This window comes from Diplotaxodon limnothrissa, linkage group LG11 (assembly GCF_057381915.1).
Source record: "Diplotaxodon limnothrissa isolate DT_005_m linkage group LG11, D_limnothrissa_male_GT1.1, whole genome shotgun sequence".
NCBI classification, from domain to species: Eukaryota; Metazoa; Chordata; class Actinopteri; order Cichliformes; family Cichlidae; genus Diplotaxodon; species Diplotaxodon limnothrissa.
In genome coordinates, this window is record NC_140606.1 from 15,903,737 (window position 1) to 15,926,563 (window position 22,827).

General features: G+C 40.6%; 1 protein-coding gene across 2 annotated transcripts in view; it reads right to left on the minus strand.

The window, feature by feature from the left end:
* Positions 1–738: 738 nt before the first annotated feature.
* Positions 739–22,827, minus strand: part of grb10b (growth factor receptor-bound protein 10b) — a 77,202-nt gene continuing 55,113 nt past the window's right edge. Inside the window, exons 6-17 of one of the 2 annotated variants that reach the window (XM_085366260.1) lie at positions 10,715–10,871; positions 6,753–6,868; positions 6,435–6,509; positions 3,976–4,113; positions 3,691–3,801; positions 3,292–3,390; positions 3,094–3,171; positions 2,848–2,964; positions 2,366–2,429; positions 2,162–2,249; positions 1,929–2,022; positions 739–1,053 (exon numbers count right to left, since the gene is read on the minus strand). In XM_085366260.1, the coding sequence (XP_085222386.1) occupies positions 907–1,053; positions 1,929–2,022; positions 2,162–2,249; positions 2,366–2,429; positions 2,848–2,964; positions 3,094–3,171; positions 3,292–3,390; positions 3,691–3,801; positions 3,976–4,113; positions 6,435–6,509; positions 6,753–6,868; positions 10,715–10,871 (1,284 nt within the window). In that variant the 3' untranslated portion in view covers positions 739–906. Of the gene's footprint in view, positions 1,054–1,928; positions 2,023–2,161; positions 2,250–2,365; positions 2,433–2,847; positions 2,965–3,093; positions 3,172–3,291; positions 3,391–3,690; positions 3,802–3,975; positions 4,114–6,434; positions 6,510–6,752; positions 6,869–10,714; positions 10,872–22,827 lie in introns of both variants that reach the window. The other variant, XM_085366259.1, reaches the window with a different exon arrangement.

Genomic DNA, 22,827 nt, shown 5'->3' on the forward strand with positions numbered 1-22,827 from the left:
AAGTTGCTTTAAGAATGTCTTGGAAAACTGAATTGCAGGTAGAATAGATAAAAAGCTTATGTGAAAATCAAGAGCTTTTAAAATCCAGGATGCAAAAAGGTGGATTTTGTCTTTAGTAATGATAATAACTGAAGCTGTGTGTGGGAAAAGATTTTGTACTTATACCAAAAGCTTTGTTTCAATAACCTTTAATTTTTGCAAAACTCAATGGGATTAAAAAATAGAAACCCTGGTGCCTCAAAATGTCCATGCATTCTTATGACACTAGAGGGCGATGGCACCACCTCACAGTTAAGTAATGCGCCACTTGAGAGATCATGCGGCATCCAATGCCATGCCCACTTCCACGAGTACAAAACTAAGAGACAAACTCTTAATTCATTCTGAGGACATTTGATAAAAATGAGCGAGACTCGTTTGTCCTTAAAGAGCAGAGTAGTCCGCATGAAAGCTTCAATTCTCCTGCTGATTGTCCAGTTGAAGGGGAACGGTGCTCACATTTGAGCTGCGTGGTAAAACCTCGAGGGTCCACGCTTTTCTGGTGACTATTGGTAAGAATAATGTGGAAGATTCTGCAACAGCATCGACACAAATGGCAGTGTTCATTTCTTTCATCTTCTCTTAAAACTGCGAGCCTCTGGAGTGAAGTTGTGCATCAGACTCCTCGAACCTCCATGCAGATGAAACGAAATCCCCCCCCCCAAAAAAAAAAAAAAAAAAAAAAATACAGCAGTCTCCAGCAAGCTCACAACAATATAAAAACAAGTGTAACAACAACAACGTCAGTCAATTCACCAGCTTCTTACAAAGATAAAAACAAAAAGAAACGATCAACGGGGAGATTCTTTTCATTTTAGGCAGAGTCAGGTCAAGTGTTGGGGGGCGGGGTCATGTGATCCGAAGGTGTCATAAGGCCACGACGGTGCACGGGTGTTTGAGTTTGCAAGGCAGCACTCCTCTGTTGAGCTGGTAGAACTCCACCAGCTGAATCAGGTCGGTGAACTTGGTGGCGCCGTCATCAAGGCTGAAGAAGCCTTGGCCATCCTCTTCACACTGGCGGCACAGGCGAGAGCGAACGGCAGAGGGAGGGAAGAGGTGGAAAAGACAACATCAGACTTTCCTCTTATGGATCAACAAAATAATTTGAAATGTCTGATCGGTGCATTTTTTAACATAGCTTATGAAATAATGCTTTAACCCTGAAAAGCCTGGATCATCAAGTGGAGTGATTACTGAACCTTATAACAAATTTAAAAATTAAATATCAATTTGCATATATGTGTTTTGATTTTGCCACATTTGGAATTTCTGTGCAATTTAGTTTTTTATATTAGTGCTGTCAGCGTTAATATCGTTAAAATGACGTTGACGCCGTGCAGCGGCTACATACCATACATACAAATAAAAAAATAAATAAAAATATAAAATATAAAAACACTGGTGGTTTAAAGATCACAAACACTCATAACTATGGTACACTTGGCATTACAGGGTTAACAGACTAAGCTACCATGGAAGATGCAGTATTTAACAAACGTATTAGACCAACACCCAGTGTGAGTTTTATGCCACAGCTGCCCTAAACAACAACAACAACAACAACTGCTTGTAATTATCAAATAATATTTTTGTTTCTGTAATGGTTAATGTAATGGTCCAAATTTAATATTGTATTTTTAAAAAAGTTGAAAACAATAACAAACATTTAATTTGGCATCTTAAGGGGAAAAAATGAGTTCATTACTTACATACCTGAACAGGAATTATACTTGATTAATTTTTGACAGAGTTCTAAAACTCTTGTGTTTACTTACTTTAATTGTGGTCTAATAGATTTGGCAAGCACTTAAATGCAGTAAAGTAAAGCCATCAGGTGCAACAATATACAAACACGCACGAGACATGTAACAAGTAAGCGAGAGTCTTACCGGTAGGATCTGGAAATGCTTGATTTTCTGGTGATGGCACAATGTGAGCACAAACGCCTTGGGATTACTCTGACTGACTCTCAGCAGAAACAACCTGTGCGACAAAAAAGGAGACGAAATGTTGTAAAAGCCTTCACTTAGTGTTACAGATTATATATCTATATAGACACACCGATATATAAATAAATAAGTGTAAAAATATATAAAGAAAAAAGCTTTGCCAGCTTACTTACCCATCTACTTGTCCCTGCTGGTGGATAATGCGGTGGGACTCTTCTCTGGTTATCCTGCCATGGAACCAGAGCTGAGCTATGTGGATGACTGCAGAGAATAACATTTTTTTTTAAAGTACATTTTATAAAATAACATTATATACACAGAAAGAATATGCAAAGTTAGGGAGCAGTTGCAAGTTTTTTTTCCTGTTTTGCATTTACCTGAGCTTAGTGAGGAGTGGTGTAATGGACTGTTGGACCCCAGTATGTTCATTCGTTGAGTCCTCTTCTGAGAAAGATGCCACACAGAGACAAAACAATGTGGTTTAGTTCATGGTCTGTTTGAGCGACAGTAAACAGCAGCAATTTGTAGCTTCTTAACATAATTCTGATAACTTTAAGTGAAAAACAATCACTAAAACAGTAAACAGGCTAAGGAAAGATCAGATCAAACGTGGTGAACGCATGGTCTAATTTTAAGACTGTGGAACCTGATCATTGTCTCCTTTACAATTGGACAGAAAATGGAATTTCAGACAGCCTAAATCAAGTACTTAAAAGTCACCTTGTACATTTATAAGTTAAATGAATTTTTCCAACTAACTCTCTATAATCATCGGAGCAAACATAAACAGAACTGCAAGGATCATTAAAAAACAAAAACAAAAAACCTAACAGGTAACAAAAAGCCGAGCATCTCTCACCCGCCACGCGTGCCCCTCCTCCATGGCAGCACTCTGAGCTTCGACCGGGTTGTCAATCACTCTGCCTATCCTCCCTGAGAAATCCATTGCCACGAGGGAGTTCTCTGATACGCTCCTCTAGAGGGAGACAAAGACACATGACAGTCAAAATACAAGAGTGCAGACAGACTACATACGAAGGCAGATCATTTACCTAAACTAAGTCAGACTATATCCTTACATGCATAATCACTCCGGTAAACTTACCACAGGAGCTGAAAAGTGTGAAAGTAAAGTTTTCCTTTGTTGAGGAATCTTGTAATTCTGGTACAATACGATCCCATACTGCAAAGGAAAAGGAACAGAGTAGTGAATAAAGGCCATCAAATTACTTGCATTACAAAGAATTAAAAGTATGCTAGAAGTCATGTTGGCTGTACTGTGATGTAGGCAGTGCAGAATTACCTTAAAGATTCGAAAAGCAGTCATCCAACAGCTTCTGCTCTGTTCGTCCTCTGCACACAGCATTCTCAGCTCCTTCATATCCCCTCTGCTTTTATTAGGCTGCCAATGAACAATTTACACAATCAGAACAGAGACTACGCTCACTGCATCAAACTCTTATTTTTGACACCACTTCTATCACCATTATTATTAATTGGAGAGAGAAAGATGATATGAACAACAAAACCAAAGACAGTTCATCTGAGTTTATAACTCATAAATCACAGGGAGGGAAAAAAAAAAAAGTTGCTGCGCTGATAAACCAGTTCCACTGAGACAAGAAACGGCACAGGATATGAATCATACTCAGCTCATAATATTTAATTAGATAAAATCTGTTTCATCTCACTTGCGTCTCACCTTGATGCAGAAGCCGTAGTCTGTGGGTGCGCCGTGCTGCTTCTTGCCTGTGATGACAGTGAAGATGTTGCTGTCCTCAAGGTCTGCTAGTAACTGTAGATGTCTGGGCTCCTGGAGACAGAAATTAATAAATCAAAATATCAGAGAGGAGACAGCCCGGAGGCACACGAACAGACAGAGGCGTGTGCAACTCGGCCGTCAATAATACGGAGTTTCTTTCAAGGAGATTACATTTAAGGTGGACTGTATTTCGCGTCTGAGATGAATGGAGCGAGCCGCCGTTACCTTTGAGGTTCCTTTTGTAGAACAGTAGAGCCCTGAGCGCCGCAGAAACATGTAAACCTTCTTCCATGATTTCCTTCCCACGTCCTTCATGTACAGATGCCCCTGGATTTCTGGACAGCTGTTGGTGGCTAGGAAGTTCTAAAACAGGGAGCAGGAAAATGCAAATAAATAACAATTTATTCCCTCTGTCATTTCTTTTGTAAAAAGGAGCCAGATTACATCTGAAGCCTTTGAACCCCCTGTCACTACCACAGGCAGAAAGCTGGCACCATCTGTAGGGGTATCAAAGACAGGAGGCTCATTGTGACAATGTGTGAAAACTCAAAGGCTGTCACAATCCTGATAGTGACATTTGTACATTTAATTACAAAAAATAAGAGAACAGTATATGCATAATTTACTAATACTGCTTGGAAAAGATATGTCTGTTAAACTCAAAAGAAAAACTCCATTAAAACTGTGTCCTGTTGTGTTTTGTGGCTTTAAAATGAAAATCGTGCATTTCTACAGGGAAGCCTAACTTGTCTTATAGGTGTTTGAAGAATTGGGTGTTTGTGGTTTCCATGTTTTAGGAAAGCATTTCACCGTGAACTGCAAGTCAAGTTACTGAAGCTGATCTGGAATCTGTGGCTTGCGGGTAAAGGCAAACTGTTCCACAGTACTTTTGAATATTTAAAGCATGTGTTTCCCAGTGTTTTGGAAACAATTTGACATTAGGCTTCGTGCATGAACATTATCCAAACTCTGCACAGTCACACGGAACGTTAATACAAAGAGCTGTCCCTTGGAGGCCGTTCGCTTCAGTAACTTACTCACATGCATCTTGCATAATGCCAAATATTGCAAACACCTGGAGGAGCTCAGGATTAGAGAGCGCCTTGGTTTACACAGGACTCTAATTGAGTGCAAAGATCTTGTGTTTGGAAGAATTCCGGCTCTGGAAATTCCTGACAACTCCAGCTCACCTCATTCCGATCCAGTTATTAACTCCTCTATGCAGAGGATAAGTGCGCATAACTTCTATATGATCAGCCGGACTTAAAAGCTTTCTGTGAGTGGCTACCTTGAAGTGATGGATTCCACTTGTGATTTTAACTCTGACAGCTCCATTACATGATGCAGGAGAACGCCAGCCAATCCCATTAAGATATTAAAAATAAATAAATAAATAAAAAATCTCCTACCAGACATTTTCTCTTTTTTGATATTTGTAAAGAGTATATTGGGAGTATTAGTGAGAAGCCAAAAAGTACACATGACACACATGTGGAAACAGTACTGAGAAAACATACAACAGGTAGGTGCAGATCCCAACTTGGCTAATAAAAACAAACTGAGTGTAATTACCTAGAACCCCAAAACAGAACACATGGCTCGAGGCCCGAGTCATTCTAACCAAAAGGTCACCATTTGAAAATTTTCCACTATGGAACTACGCAAATTGTTTAAATCCTATTGCAGAGACACTCAGAAGATGGATGTATGAACATAAAGATATTTGGAGATTTATACACAGGAAATCCCACGAATATAAACCTGCCTCGGCCCAACCTGTCTAAGTCCTTACAGATTTCCTAAAGGGTGAGAAGTCTGGAGAAAGGATCATTCAACATCTAACATGTATCGACAGCCAGCTTTTCTGACAGCCATTTACAGCATCTGTGATAAAAACATGAATAATTTCCTAACATGTACAGCTGCGAGTTGGATCTGAAGCTCTGAATATGATGATACTGACAGGCACAATTTTGTCCACTAAGCAGAAGCCACTGGACACACCCACTGCAAATTAAAACGACAGCACATATTTGTAACTACATTAGAGAAAGTCCACTAAAAAACTTCAGCAAACCTATCAAGTTTTTTCATTTTGGTTGCTACTACAGCTTTGACAAAAAAAGCATCTTAATATATCCGACCAGCCTCCTTCACAAAAGCGGCTCACCGAATTACCATCATAATCCTCCAGTCCACAACCTGCCCCCACCCCAAACCTCCCACAACATTAAAAAGGTAAATGTTTTAGAAGATATTTTATTTTTTGCCCCATCATTCATTCCGCTGTCTGTACATTTTAAAAGACACTGTTAAAAAAATTCAATTCAGCTGTGTTTTGCTCGTATTTCAATCAATAAAAAAAATAAAATAAAAATAAATAAATAAATAAAAATTCCCAACCGCACAAGGGTAGATCCGAAACTCTGCGTTCTATTTCTGATGGCTTAATTCCATCCATCACAAGAGCCGGACCTGTGGTGTGCGCCGAGACAGTCGTGTCAACAGGGGATCAACACTAGTTATTACTGCAGGCTCTGACGAGACACACTGTCTAAGGGTCAGAGGTGAGGTATGCCAGCTTGATTGTACAGTATGTATGTAGCAGGTGCTGACTCTGAAAATGAAACTGTTTGCGTGTTAAGAAGAGCAGCGAGACTGCAGCGTGTGTGAGCTGTACGTACCTGAAGGAGCTGAGATGGTAGAATTGCATGATTAGTTTCCTGGCACCACGCGACCATGTGCTCTGGGAAAAACGTCTGTTCAAAGAAGGTGTGGAGAGAGAGAGGCAGAATTACAGATACTGTGACGATAATTATAGTGTCAGATTTTGTGACAGAAGCACAGGTGACTACTTTCATTATTGCAGTCTGCTGTAATTATGAAATAATCTGCAAGGTTAAGTTGGCTCAAATTTGCTGTTTTTACAGGCTCTGTATTTCAACAAGATGCCGTCACGAGTGACGTGGCAAGTAAAGAAGTGTGTCAGGAAAAATTATTACCAGGGGGTTTCTGAAGAATTCATATTTGGCATAGTTCTTCCTGAAGAGGAATCTACCGTCGCTGTTCATGGAGGCCTGGACCTGAACCACCAGCTCATGGTCTTCTAGACAGCGCTCTGAGAGGAGACGGGAAGAGAAAGTCAAGCTAATTTCACAAGCTTGGCCGAAAACATCTTCAACATCTCACAAACACCCTCGCACCAAACTTAAATAATTAAACAAGAGAAATATTAGTCATCAACATTTCTTGTAAACCAGAAATTAAACTTAAAGGGGGGAGAAAAAAAAAACAAACAAAAACTCAGTGGGGTACTTTCGGCTGCTCCCTTATTTCCCAGGAGATTGCCACGGTGGATGTTTAATTTGGCACAGATTTTACGCCGGATGCCCTTCCTAATGAAACCCTCCCATTTGTACAGGCTTGGCACCGGCATGAGGAGTACACTAGCTAGCTTGTGAGTTTGCGTCTCCTTCCGTGCTCAAACCAGGAATCTTTTACAATTAGAAGTAACCGTGTTTACTACTACTACACAGCAGAGCCAGAAAGGAATCAATCGCAGTCATTTGGTCTAAATTAAAAAAAAACAAAAACAAAACATAGAAGCAGTATGATGTCATCTCATCTTTTCCCAAGATAAAAAAGGACAGGATGTCATTATAATAATTGCAATGTACATATGTCCGTATGTTCCCCATCTCTGTCGCTGACGAGTGGACCAATCTTGATTAAACTTTGCATAAATATTGCTTAGGGCACTGAGTGCCAACATCTATATGGGATATACAAATACTTTATGCTAATCCCACAAATGTAAGTATTTGTACATCTGACAGTTCAATTAAGCACCGAATAGAATCTCAGATTAGAATGGAATCACAATAGGATTTCTCACAGCATCAAACTGTAGTGATTCCTGGCATATGTATGTTTATATATTCCCTATGTAGTATATATCCATATAAATCACTAAACTACAGATGTGCTTTATTGGTTCGTGCCCAGTGCCTCTCAGTGCTACTAAATAAATGGTTAAATCTGCGAATCAACTAAAAGTGTCCTTGAAGGAATGTGGAGTCAGAGGTCCTGCTGATTTAGAGTTTCTGATTGTGACACATTGGACCGGAACATGAGTCACACGGTTACAGCCTCCGAGTCCTGTCATGTCTTAAATTAAAGACATCCTGCCTTTTCAAGTGCATCTAATTAAATAGTGGAACTTACCAAACTTTTTGAGGACCATTAGACACCAGATCAGACACAACTCTTTCATGTAAAAAAAAGGAATACTCGAGAGCAATTTTTCAGTAAACTCATCTCACATTATTATCTCATTCCATGAGCCCCCTCCTCTTTACCCCCGCGGCCACAATCTCCACTCTGTCACGACTCATCTTTCTCTTTCCGTTTAATCCTGTTGCCTGTCTGATGAGTCACTCATGTTCGTGACCGTGACTCACCCTGGCAGCCCCACCTCCCCGCCTGATAGTTGTTAACCTTTGCAAACCCACTAGCAGAGGTCAGTGTTACTTATCTCAAAGGGCCATTCAGCAGCACAGCAAGAGTGGGCAGCAGGAATAGGCACTGTATTGTTCTAGACTCCCGGAAACATCTATTCTCGTCTACCGTCCAACTGCATGTGCACACATTCGGGATCACATGCCGTGTGTGCTGACCCGACATAAAGCGGGGGTGCGCACGCAAATGGAGGCAGGAGTCTCACATACTGCTACAATTCAATTTCACTATATGAAAGAAATATTTAATGCACATATTACAGTGGCCGGCACCTCTCACGCAATTAAATATCAGCAAACAGCTACCGAACCGAGTTTTGGATATTAAAACGTTCCATCAAATACTTAACTGCATTTATCACAAATGCAATTTTGTCTTTTATGGCCACAAGGCTATTAAAAAAAAAGAAAAAAAAACAACCCAAAATCAATACTTGAGGGAGAATAAAGTAAACAAATGTAATTATGGCCTGTGACAAGCAATTAAGCACATCTGTTAGCTACTCAAAAATACTGACGAGAGCCACATATATGGAAATGTGTCAGCAAATGTGTTGTGATGCATACACTGAGCTTACTTTGATTTTTTTTTAAGAACACACATACAAATGGAGTGAAGCAAGTATAACATTAACAAACGGCACGCTGACGTCTCACTTACTGAAACGTCTAAACACTGGAGATGATAAGTAGCAATTCCAGACCTGAAAAGAACAGCGTTGCAGTACAGGTGTGCCAGAACAGAATAAAGGGCTCCCAGCCAAAAATGATGTCACTCACAATAAGCCAACTTAACTGTATTTGGCAGCAAGGTGCTGGCAGGAGTGATGAGAAATGTAAGCAGATCATGATAGATGGTGAAATGTAAGGTTAGAGCTTTGGGACTTTTACTTGCAGAGAACAGATCGTATTATTCCAAGTTTCCTCACCTGACAACATTAACAGCTAGCACAAAAAAATAAAATAAATAAAACTACACAAATATACTGACACAAGTTACTGGTTCATAAATTAAATGTCTTTTTTTTGTGTGTTAAACCGTGTTTCTGTCTACTGTGCACTTCACTTCCAGACATGCAGCTCTATATAAAATTACACCCCCTTCTCTCCCACATCTGTTCAACTGTGCAGACATGAGCAGAGAGCACAGGCTCAACTTGTCTCTCATAAGTGCTTTATAATTGCCCCCTCCTCGGGGGTTTCTTTCCTTTTTTCTTAAACAGTCAGCTGGCCACAACCTTCCAAAGCCCCTCTTATACTGCTGAGTCTAGCACAAAAATCACCCGGACATAAATGTAAACCTCTGCGGCCTTCTTAATGCAGCACCAAGTTAAAATAGAGCTGTGTCTTTATAATGCTACATTAGTAGTTTGGTAGTATTCGAAACTAAATGTCACATTCTTATACTTTTTAGCAAATCGGGGTAAATGTTAAGCCAAGTCGGCCGCACTGCGTTACCTTCTTTCCACCTTTTTGAATAACTTCAGCAGTGTTTACCTCTAAATACAAGAAGAACATATAGTATAACACACTACACATGTCCCTACTAATGAGCAGCAAAATCATCCCCATCAGGTCAGCATCTGGTGCACTCATTGGCTTCACCTCTCCATCAGTTACAATAGCAGGTCTAGTAACAAAAGCTTTAAACAACTCCATCTGCTAACACATAACCACCAACCTCTCAAACCGTATCAACTGTAATCACATTTTAGGTCAAAATATTTCCCAACAAATAGATCAGGGCTCATAATGACAGGTGGAAGTGTCCTGGATTCTTTGTCCATTCCCATTATGATTGTTTTGTATTGTTTTTATTTGATCTTAAATCAGTCTGCCAGAGTTAAAAATATCAGGACGTCCAATATAATTACTCTGCACTGGAACTACTTTCTCAAAAATTAAACAACAATCAAAAGCATACTAAAAGAACCTCAAGATATTGATTTTAATGTAATCGTGCACACATGGAGATTAGACTGTCTTTTGCTCTCATTTAACTGCTCGGTTTTGAGCTTTCTTTTAGATATTTCTTCCCCAAATAATCTTTTGTCTCTTCTCTATTGAATGTGAAAATAATTAACCTGTCAGTACTAAAATAACCCTCCTATCGGCTACTGCAACTTTCCACACAGCCACTGCGTGATACTGGATAAGATCAATGGAATTTTTGGCTTCATGCATGCATATGCTTTCTAGCATGCACTCATGCTTGAATACACGCCTGGGTAAGAATCAGCGCCTCAACTGTCCAGCCAAGTATACGGGCATGCATGCATAAATATCAATGCACCTGTAACTCAGTGATTGAATTGCAAGTCTGAGCCCACCCATGAGCCCATGGGTTTCTGTGTGGGAAAATGTGCCTGTTCATGTGTGCTCACGGGTATGTGTGTCTGTGTATGAGACTGAGAATGTTTTCAGGCTTCTACAGCTCTGTTCCTTACCTAGCCCTAGCAGTGGGTGGTGTTCAACAAGTGCCCAACTGTTGTCATCCACACAATGGCTTTTATAAACCAGGAGCTGGCACAGGTCCCTGGCTGTCATGTTGGCTGGGATCTCCACAACTTTACCCATGCCGTCTTCACTGAAGATCTTCACAATCTGTGACAAGAAATCCAAGGTTTCAGTTTGAGTGAACAGAAATCACATGAAGGTAGTCTGACAAACGAAATACTAAAAAAAAGTGAGAAGAAACTTTTACAGTAAACCCATCGTGACTTTTACACAAATCCTTTTTTTGAATACTAGAGTCTAATAGGTGGGTGAAGCCAGCAATTTTCCTCAAACACTGCAATACGGTTTCTCATATAGCACCTTATGCACTATAGCATACGCAGCCTTGTAATTACGGCACACAATAGAAAAGAACAGACATTCAAAACTATACGGTAATTGTGGCGTTAGAAATAACAGATGAGATTTTCTTATAGCAACTTGTCGATGTAATACAAAAGCAAATACACTCCAGTGCATAACAAGTGTCCGCTCTTGTGAACACAAAGCCGGTCCAAATGGGTACGTACTGAACACAGCTCAAAGAGAAGTAAGCACAGTTTTAAGTTACAGTATATAAAAGATGAGGAATACGAACACTGTGCTTTCCAGCTTAACCTCAAACAAAACTGTCTTAACTCGAACTGACTGTTGTTAAATTGTTTACTTTCTTTAATAACGCATTTCACACAGTAGCATCATGAACGTTGGTAATAGTACTCTAGCCAGCTCAAAAATAAATAATATCAATAAAACCCATATTTCTATTAAAAGCATGCTCGTTTGGGGAAGGTTGTAATATTTGGAGATGGTTGAGGTGGAATTTGTTTTTATTTTGTACGAAACAAAAAGGACAAACAAATTTGGAGCGCTGTTACACCTCTGCATAAAATGTAAACACATCTACTCCACTGATCTTTCTATATATTGCTGTACAGCAATAATGCATGAGGTGCTGAACAGCTAAAACCTTCCTCTAATATCCCATCTGTGTGAGAGCCTACCATCACTATCCAGGCGTCTAATATTAGCATTAGTAGCACTACATCTATACTGTGGATAAGCCTTTTATTCCACCACATAATCCAGGGGATTTTGACAGTCCAAGTTCCCAGAGCCATTTTTTTAATAAACAGGACAACATGTGTTAACATTTACTTGATACATTTCTAATGGCCCCCAGAGAAACTAGAGCAACCTACTTAACCTACAGACAAATGCAGCCCTTAGTAGGCTGGATTCCTGTGTAGGCTAAGCTTTCACATGTATGCATGCCTCCCACATAATATCATGACAAAGAAATTCTGTTCTCTTCCTGAGCAAATACCCAGCTTATAGCATCACAGTTTGCACAAGCCAGGCCTAAGGCACTCTGCCCATCAAAGATGTTTAAGATGAAACGCAATGGAGCATATACCCCTTTTCAAGGGTGCTGACGTATTTGGATCCTTTTGCTCTGCTCACATCTTGGAAAAGGGAAAAAAAAAAAAGAAAAATGTCTTCGGCCTTAACAGTATTTACACATTACATTTCCTGCCTCAGGTTTAACGTGAAAGTACTTCAAAGAGAAAATGTCTTAAATTGTAAAAAGAGGAGAGGGAGGCGAAAAGAGAAATGAGACACAGGAAGAGGGGTCTTACCTCCACGGCCCGCAATAGGCAGCAGTCCGGGGAACACGAAGGCATTTTCGGAATGAATCGGCTCCCCCAAACACTCACATAAGCGCACTCACTCCAATATAGTCAATAAGACAGAAAACCTCGCTGTTCTGTCGCCCTGTGTCCTCCAGAAAGAAAGGTACCAATTTGAATGCCAACAGCTGACAGTTGTGCTACCTGTCATGAGGCTAGTCCTCAAGTCTATCTGTAGACTGCAGTCTCCAAAAAAGAAAAAAGGAGGAAAAAAAAAAAAGGAAAGGAAAGGAAAAGAACAAACTGTCTGTGTGACCTAATGCCGGTATGTATACAGCGCACAGGACGAAGACACTGAAGCAGTCGGCAATCGGATGGTACAGTAGAGTGCTTCCAGTGCCGGTTGAGTCTGACAACTATGCTCTGTCTCTCTCTCTCCCTCACAAAGGGTTACAGCCTCAGCCATGGGCTCTGAGGCACACTGAATCAAACCACACGCTCACTAACCAATCATAAAGCTGCAGCAGGCTGATGTAATCATTCCCACACAGACCTAGGCGCGCACACAACACACACACACGCTCCCTCCGAGGCACTCAAGTAGACACACATACGCACAGTCATGCACAAACACAGCCAACTTTTTCAGACCTCTTGACGATCTGTGCTTAAGTTTCTTTTCAGAGCTCGATGCAAGAGGGGGCACGTTTGGAAAGAGTGCGGCACAGTGAAGAGGACAAAGACAACAACCCCCCCCCCCCCAAAAAAGTTTCTCTTTATTGCTCCTCTCGTTCCAAAATGTTCGCAAGTTTTTAGGTGAACGTTCGGAGGCTTGTCCGTTTTTCCTTCTTTTGTGTTCACCTTCCCTCCCTTCTTACCTGCATTCCTCCCTTTATGTGGCTTAACTTTTAACTCCCAGCTTACAGCAGTAACAAGACTCATTACAGTGCAAATGAAATGAAACAGACCTGGGCTGGCACTTCAGCACTCCAACCTCCTACTTCTCCCGTAGTGGCTCGCTTTGTGCCAACATTCTTTCTCTCTAAAGAACAAAAAAGCTAGAGACTTCTGCACACATGCACACACACACACACACACACACACACACACACACACATCACATCACACCGCTCCTTTCAACTCTGATATTTAATATAGCATCAGACAGACAAAAGCTTTGACACACCCCGTCTGGGAAAGGCAAGAGGAGCTTTACCTTATCCTTGAAGTAACTTCCCCTTCCCCCCCCCTTACTTCTTCTGGGAAAAGCAGGATGCGTGTGCTTATACATGTGTGGGTGAGGTGTGATGACAAAATGAGCACAGTTCCTCGGAAGAAAGGAGGAAATAGTGGTTAAAGTGGTAGCGGGAAACTTTGGGGAGAGAGCGGGAAAGAGTAAGGCTGGGAGAGAGGGGAGACAGGGGGAGAGTGAGCGAGCAAGGGAGAAGTGTATGATTGAACATGGGCAGTGGCAAGTATGTGGGAGTGTGTGTGGGATAGGGAGAAAGAGACAGACGGATGTGAGATGTGAAGGAAAACGAGTGGGAAGCAGAGGGAAGTGAGAAAGAAAGACTGTCTGGTGACACGCTGCAGCAGAATGTGTAGTATGAAAGCTCTCTATTGTTAACCGTCTCTAGCCTGCACAGCTGTTCCCACACACCCCCTCACTGTCACTGCATTCACCCTCACTGAGACCAGGACACACTCCCATGCATACGTCACAGTTTGTTGGCAAGCAAGGAAAGTCCCAGGAAGGCTGCACGCATCATACATGTGATTTAATCAAACTGTTTAGTAGCGAGTTTGTTTTGTTGTTGGTTTTTTTTTTTTTTTTTTTTTTTTTTTTTAAACCTTGCACATTAGGGCTGTGAGGGTCAACAAAAGTGCTCTTCTTTTGGTAAATTAGAACTCCTTTGCACTAACCATTTAAAAGCATTGTATCACCATCTTTGCCAATTTACATTCTATGACTGTGCACCTGTTTTATTAAGATCACTCTAAAACTGAACAAAACTGCCAAGTAAACAAATATTTTTTGAAACCATGCATGGCTGGTGGTACTCTGGTACACACACACACACACACACACACACGCAAATCAACCAGAAATCACCAGTTACTAGACTGATGGCATTTTCTCTAATCCACACAGGGTCAAAGTTGTACATACCATAGACCTCCACTAATATTATGTTAAAATCGCTTAGTAAGTTTAGTAACCATCAACAAACTCATAGCATAATTCTGGCTTGATATTTGGACACTCTTCTTGGCAGAATTGAGTTAATTTAAATTGGTTGGTTTCCTGGCTTTTAAGTACAGTCCACAAATTTTGCAACAGGGTTGAAATCAGCTTTTGAGAAAACTACTCAAGAAGCCTAATGTTGAGTGTTGAGATTGTTGTCTTGTTGGAAAAACCAGTAGTGTCAAGGTTTCGACCATCTACCTGCTGATGTAAAGTAAAGTTGAATAATTATGATTCCATCTACTTTTTGCAATTCCATTAGTGTCAAAACAGGCCCAGAACATGATGCTTCCACCACGCTTAACAGTCAGTACAGTGTTTTTAGGTTTGAAAGCCTCACATTTACTCCTCCAAACATACCTTTTGTCATTGTCGCCATATGGCTCAGTCTTTGTCTAGTCTGACCAGAAAACTTCACCAAAAAGCATTTGTCTTTATGATGTGGGCAGCTCTAAGTTTCACTCAAACTTTAAGGTTTTTGGGCGTTCCCATTGTTCCGAGTATTGGTCAGTCCATTGAGTGCTGTCCAACAAACCCTTACCTGGCATAGAGAAACTTCCAGTTAGTGATCATGATTGATTGATTACTAACGGCATTAATAGACTTTGACCTTGTCAAGTTAAGACATCGTAAAACCGTCAGCACCACCTAAAAAATTCAAGTGAATGCATGTCTATATTTGAGCCTGTGTTGCTTTCTAGACACATGATGAAGCTAAAACTGGGATTAACTACTGAAAATAATAACCAGCATCTGCAAGAACAGCATGACTTATTGTTGGAAAAGCATCTGTTTTTATGTTACTAAAGAACCAACACATGGACATGTTTCACTGTTAAAACAGTCAGGAATACACCAATGAGCTACGAGAGTGTGTGGCTTGGTTTGAAAGTAAATTTTCCTTTTCTGTCATACCTTAGTGTTCATAAAAACAACATACAACTGTATGACCAAAAGAAATTTGTGCATATAGTAGAAAAGAGGAAGGAAAGCTTTCAGAGGGCCTCTCAACCTCTGTGATGACTCAGGTCTGATAGCTGCCCCGTGATGCAATCCCCCAAAGAGAGACTGAAAGCTTCTAGCAACACACATATACACAATCCAGACAGACCGGAACCAGATGTGTTCATATATGCATCTTCATATACACCGACCCATTTTTTTTGTATATTACAGTATCTGCACAAACATACATGCAGAATTCTCCAAAGATACAGCTAGACACAAATTGGAGAAATACAGTTGGGTCAAAGCAAAGCTGAAATATGTACACAAGCATGTGTGTGCATGCCCTGCAGCCAACACGCACACTCACATCAATCTCTGAGAATTGGCTGCAGCTCTATAAATAGTTCCACTGGTATTACGTACACATTACAAGCTATTACATCAGACAGGAGTTACTAAAGACTATTAGCCATTTGGCACACAAGCCTGCACACATTAAGATCCAACACATACAGGAAGTTTTGTTAGAAGGTAAAAAAGATGGCAGGCTGGATGACAGCTGTGCCATAGGAGAGGAGTCAGTGTTCATAAAACAGTAGGAGGGAAAGTGGGGACGACGCTAACAACATCCATATTTAATTCACTGTAATCAAAGATAAGTGATGAATTAGAAATAAAATGTCTCAATTATTCTTTGTCATTACTAATATGATCTCAACCTTCTGGATTACATGAGCTACCTAACTATGGCATTTTTAACTATGCATATTTTAAATAGTTTTATCTTTGTAATTTTGGAAGGGGTCCATGTATTATCATTTGTGGATGTTGCAGGTGTTGCAAGCGAACACTGACTATTAAAAACTCCTGCACTTAAATTCAACATCCAATGGATTTGAAACCATGCAAAACCACTTTGTCAGTGGGAATTTGTACACCTGGTAGGGCTGCACGATTAATCGTTAGAAAATCGCGATCTCGATTCATACTTATGTGCGATCTCATTTCCAAATGACAACGATTTAAAAAAAAAAAAAAAAAAAAAAAAAAAAAAAAAAGACGATGACGACGTCCCGGCATTTTGATCCGGGACGTAATCTGCAAGAAAACAAGCGCTCACTCTTCCTGCTCAACAAATGACAAGGGCGGAGCCTTATACCACGTGGTACAGAAGCTGTGCCGTGTGATGCTAAAATTAGCAGGGAAAAAACAACGGAGAACACGTCAGGGATGACGAGAAAGTGACAGGAGAAAATCCGTCCCGGTCAACCACCCAAACATCAATAACGGGAACCTTATACAGCGCTTCCCTATACACGTCGAACTCCCACAGGCACAAAGAAATTACGGAGGCTATCACTTATCACCTGACCAAAGATATGGCTCCCATCAACACTGTGCAAAACGAGGGATTTAGGAAAATGATCAACACCCTAGACAAACGCTACACAGTGCCGTCCCGCAACTATTTTTCTATTGTTGCACTACCTGCTCTATACACGCAGCGCCGAGCAACGGTGGAGACGGAATTTCAAGCAGTACAACATTTTGCGGCAACAACAAAACGTGAGACATTTGTTGTTTTATGTTTATTTATTGTTTTTATGTTCAGTCTCAACTGTTACGAAGTTGATGTGCAGTTAATAAGTGCAATAAATATTTATACTGGAAAAGAAAATCGTGAGAGAATCGTGATCTCAATTCTAAGCCAAAAAAATCGTGATTCTCATTTTATGCAAAATCGTGCAGCCCTAACACCTGGTGCAAGTTAGTGTGGATATCCCCCCACACCCTGGTGAAGACGCAACAATGCTGATGCAAACATTTGAATGTATTGCCTTAGTAAGGCTTTAGGTCACCAGAATAGCTTCAATATGCCTTGCTGTGTCATGTTGATGATGGTGCCGACTGTTATTTTCTTTGATGTAGGTCTAATATCCCACATGTGTTTCTACAGGTTGAGCTCTGAAGACTGATAAAAGGCTTTCTTAAAGGTCAAGTCAACTTCAAAGTGATTTTCAGTGGCCTTTCCCTCTAAGCACACAAGTGGACAAAAACTACCAGCAAAGGGTCAAGGGTTCAGGTTTTTCTTTTAATTGCCACCCGTCTGTATAACTGCCATCTCTGTTTTACAAAAGCCCTTCATGTTGCCAGAGAAGAACTGTAGCCATTGATAGGCTGATTTGGCTCACACGACCCACCCTAGTTCCATATTCCCATTAACAAGTACGCCTTATAAAGCCCCTCTGACTGTAATGCAGGGCTGTGTGTGGTCCAGGGCGCTCCTGGAAACTGACGTCTGGATGATGAGATGGAGGCACAAAAACCTGAATGAGCCTGGGACAATTGGCCATCCCTGGTCAATGCCTGTAGTCAGCATAAGTGGGAGGCATTAGCCAAGAATACTCTGCTGACTCACTAAGAAAGGATAGTGAGTGGTCCCTCACCATCCAATTACAGCATCAAATTAAGACCCAAGATATAAAAGGGCCTATCTGGGCTTAGCAGAGCCAGGATAGGACAAAGTCCAGAAGGCAAGAATAAAAAAAAGGTTTACTGGACAAGAGACAGACAGAGGAAAAAAGATGATGAAGAGGACTGATGTATAGAGAGAAGCAAAGAAGGAAACAGTGCACAGTAACTGTACACATTTAAGTATGGTGGCAAGCTGCCATCTCTGCCACTGTGCAGCCAGGAAGAAGACTATACACGCTATATTGGGCAGTTAGTTAGCCCACAGAGCCTGCTCTGTCTGTAAACAATGGAGTCTTAACACCCATTTAGACCCAAAGTTAAAGCTTGGAGGATTCCAGAACCGAACTGAGTCAAATTTAATTAGCAAAGCAGGCCATGTAGCAAAAATTTAGGTCAGACATTTGGATAAGAAACAGTATTTAACAGCCACAGGAAATTAATATTAGGAATATGAAGGTAGAGGGAAGGTACGTTATATTTTGACTTCAACTAAAGTGTTAGTTGCCATTTTAAAAGCACCTCAGACCCCATCTGCACTTTATTAGTTAGGTCAAAGTCATATTCAAGTTTAGTGGGTTATAAAAGCAGCCAAGTTAAATGAACTTGATAAATGTGTCAAGTAAAATTACAATTACTGTAATTTGACTATTTGTCACAAACCCCATTGTTATAGTCTTGCTTTTCTAAAAGCAAATTGTTTCTTTTAAATGGAAAACTCACAGCCCCGGTTTTTAAATGCATTATTTTTAAACCACAGAAACACAATAATACGAGTTTACAGGAGTGGCAATAAAATGTGGTCACGGTAACAGAAGTAATTAACGTGACTGAATTTAACATGTATTAAAAGTGTGTTTATTTGGTATGTGTAATCTTTTTTTTTTTTTTAAAGCGTGGGTCTTGTTCGAAGCTAGCCGTTACATTACTTCTGTCTCTCGTAAACTTAAGACAGAACTGTTCATTCAGTACGTGCTACAAAAGAAAGCCACTGCCGAAATACAGCTACAGCGTAGTCAGTTATTTTGTGTATTTTTAATGCCAAAAAAGTTGATAAGAAAACTAGAGGAAACTATGCTTACCCAAAATGTAAAAATCCATGCAATTTACTAATGTTCATTTGAATTTTAGTGGCACACTATTAAAAATTGGTTGAACATGCACAGTTTATGGCAACACGCTTTAGTGAAGGCCATCTAGACTGGGTTACCACGATGCAAGAACGGAGTCCCCCTATTTACTGTGACTACCTGCTGAGAAACACCCCGCATGGAGTCAAATATTTTACCAACAGGATTAGAAGTGGCAGTAAATGCTTAATTGTGCACCAGGGCTGATTGCCATCAAACCCTGGGGAGCAAATGTGCTTTCAGACCACTGCTGATTTGGACACACTGTCCAATTACAGCAGGAGGGCAAGATGAGGGGGTGGTGGAATTGGATGAACAAAGGATGATATCATTAGTATGATTTTGGCACTAAACCAAGAATGGTCCACTTGTTGTATGGCAAGCAGTGACAGTGTTGAACTGTGACCCTGAAGAAAGTTGAAACGACCAGCTGACGTGAGTGTATTCCTCTCATTTGCATTTCATACAATTTTATAAAATCTAACTACATTTTTACGCTACAGAAGGGAGAGGAAGCTACAGGTCTCTGTAGCATGATTGATTGAAGAAAAAACAAAGAGACTAATAGCATAACAGGCAAGTACAAACAACGATTTCCCATTCAGAGGAATCACAGCATGTGCCTCCGTTCTGTACAAACTGTCCTCAATAATGGGAGTTTTCTCTGGAGACATCAAGATCACAGTGTCTGTCTGTCACATTCTCTCTCTCTCTCTCTCTCATTGCTGACACAAATCCCATTGCCAGCTTTTTGAGTCGAGCACTCGTCTCTTAAGTTTCTTGGATCAGAGTCTTTAAGCAATGGGGGAAAAAAGTTGGTCTGAAGGCTGGTTGATTTCAGCGTTTCCCTTCTTTTTGTCATTTTCCCTATCGTCTACATTTTTCCAAGTTAAAGCTTCCAAGGGATGCTTATAGGTAAAAAAAAAACCAAACAAACAAAAGAACATAACTGGCTTTTCCATGCCATTTATTTTTTACTTAAGAGCCGTCTCCTCGATTTGGAAAGCAGTTCTAGTGGCATTCAATCATCCATTCGCTTCCGCTTATCTTTTTCAGGGTCACAGGGAGCGCTGGAGCCTATCCTAGCTGTCATAGGGCGACAGGTAGGGCACACCCTGGACAGGCTGCCAGTCTGTCACAGGGCCAACACACAGACAAAGACAACCATTCACTCACATTCACTCCCGCATTCACACCTATGGGCAATTTAGTGTTTCCAGTTAACCTAACCCCACTAAGTGCATGTCTTTGGACAGAGGGAGGAAGCCGGAGTACCCGGGGAGAACCCACACAAACATGGGAGAACATGCAAACTCCACACAGAAAGACCCCGGCCTGATGGTGGAATTGAACTCAAGATCTCCTTGCTGTGAGGCAACAGTGCTAACCACCGTCTGTAAACATCCAAACAGTCTGTTGCAATCTAGGGAGATAAATGGTTTCATTTTTTACACTAAAAGCATAACTTAGCAACAAATTCATGTAATAAATAACTGAAAAAAACCCTTTAACAATACTTAAATTATCCCTCTTAGCAGCTTTTAATTTCTTCCTCCCTCATACTCCTGTCGCTTCTCTCCTTTTTTTGCCTTTCCACAGCAGCAGTTTCTGAAATCTGATCTGTCCTACTTTCCCCAGTCAGAGACAGAGAGGGAGAGCGCGAGCGAACGGGGGAAGGCTAGGAGAGAGGGAAATGCAGTCTTCATGACCTACATGAGTCCAACAGCTCTGTTCAGCTTCAGCCAGATAAAATGCCTACAGGCAGCAACACACAGCTGTCTATGTGCGACGCACGGATATAAACAAACGGACATGTGTATACATACACATGTACATACACCTTGAAATATGTGTGCAAGAAGAAGAAAGAAAGAAAAACATTCCCTGAAAACCTTGTGCTAGAAAAGGCCTGATGATGTAAAAATACTTAGTTAAGCTTCATGCACTACACGTTAAGCTGTTATCATAATCTGATGAATGAAAGTATTCTCACACATATTTGACACAGACCATCACGTATAGACTGAGAAACAGAGCAGAAAGCAAACAGTATCAGGGATTCCCATTAGTTGTGGGAGTAATATGATCCTGCCCTTTTAGCTGGGAGAAATGTGGCTTCTAATCTTACACTGCTTCGGGGACAAGGAGTGAAAGATGGACCCTTAAAGGTGTATCATCCTCCAGTGCCTGGGTGGTCTCACCATGCTCCCATTAAAAGACAAATTATTCAGTTAAAATTAACACTGAGAGGTAGTAAAAACAACTCAATTATATGCAACGCTTGGAGCTTTCTTCCAAAACCCCAAGGAAGGACCAAATCTCACCAAAAAGTAAATGCCTCCTAAATCCGTCACTAAAACATAAGTCTTTGATGAAACAGTAGGGATGCTGGGATGAAAAGGGATCAGTATTTACTTGGAGGTCTCTTCCGGTTTAGCGATAGTCTAGCTTCATTCTTAGGCTTACTCAAGAACGAACATGTTCTTGCTCGCTTTCTCTTGAACTTCAAAATAAAAGTACTTAAAACACTTTATCTCGAACCTCCAGTTTAATCTTTATTGCTCTACTTTATGTGCTTTTAATCATACTGCAGCACCATGGCTGATATGGGATTATTTTAAGTATTTATAACAACAATGCTTCAACAAATATCAGGTCTTTGTTGGATTTTTTCGTAGTTCTGAAAGAAATTACTTTAAGAAGCTGTCCACCTGCTGTAGATGGTTTGGGGTTTGTTTTTTTAGGCCTGCCGCTTCTGTCGTTTTTGACTTGTCCAGTTTCCTCAAATTGTATTATACAATTCAAACAATACAAAGATTTGTCAGGTTTTCAGTTTGGAAATCACCTTGTTTGTGCAAAAGAGCAACAACTTGATCCCTGTCAAACTGGATGTTTTTTCTCCCATAGATTCAACTAAAGAAATGAAACAAATGTGTGACAGGCTGCTAGTAATAATGTGCCTAAAGATACAATTTAAATGTGGTTCTTTCCCCAAGTTGTGTGTATGCAGACAACACTGGTTCATCTCTAGAATTGGGGATTAATTACGAGTTAATTTTTTATGCTTTAATGATTCATAGGTCAGCAGTGTTAAGTGAAAATGGGCAGCCATAATGATTGGACAGAAAACACCAGTGTCCAAAGAAAAACTTTGAATGACTTTGAGAAGTAATGATCACATGAGTCTAGCTGGAAGCATAATATTAATAAACGAGGGCTGGATCAAGACTTGTAAAGCATTTGCATTTTTCCACAAACCAAGTTCATCTCAGGAGGTCTTTATTATGGTGGGTCATTTTATTTTCTAAGCATTTCCCTTGATATTAATACAGCTGTGAAATAAGATGAGCTGCTCTGTTCCGAGTCCCAATTATTGTTTGTACTCCAACTAATCATGCCAGTGTATTAAACAGGCTGTGTGTGTACATTTGTGCCCGTTCATCCATGTGTGGCACTAGCAGGCCGAGACATGTTTCCATTTAGTGGCTCGGGATAAATGCGGTGCTGACACACGAGATGTTCCAGACTCGACCGCAACCTGGCTGGCTCCCCTCCAGGTTGTATTTGTTCAGCGGGTGCCAAACAATTTGTATTTTGCAGCACTGAATACTGCAAATCCACTCACTTAATTCATTGTG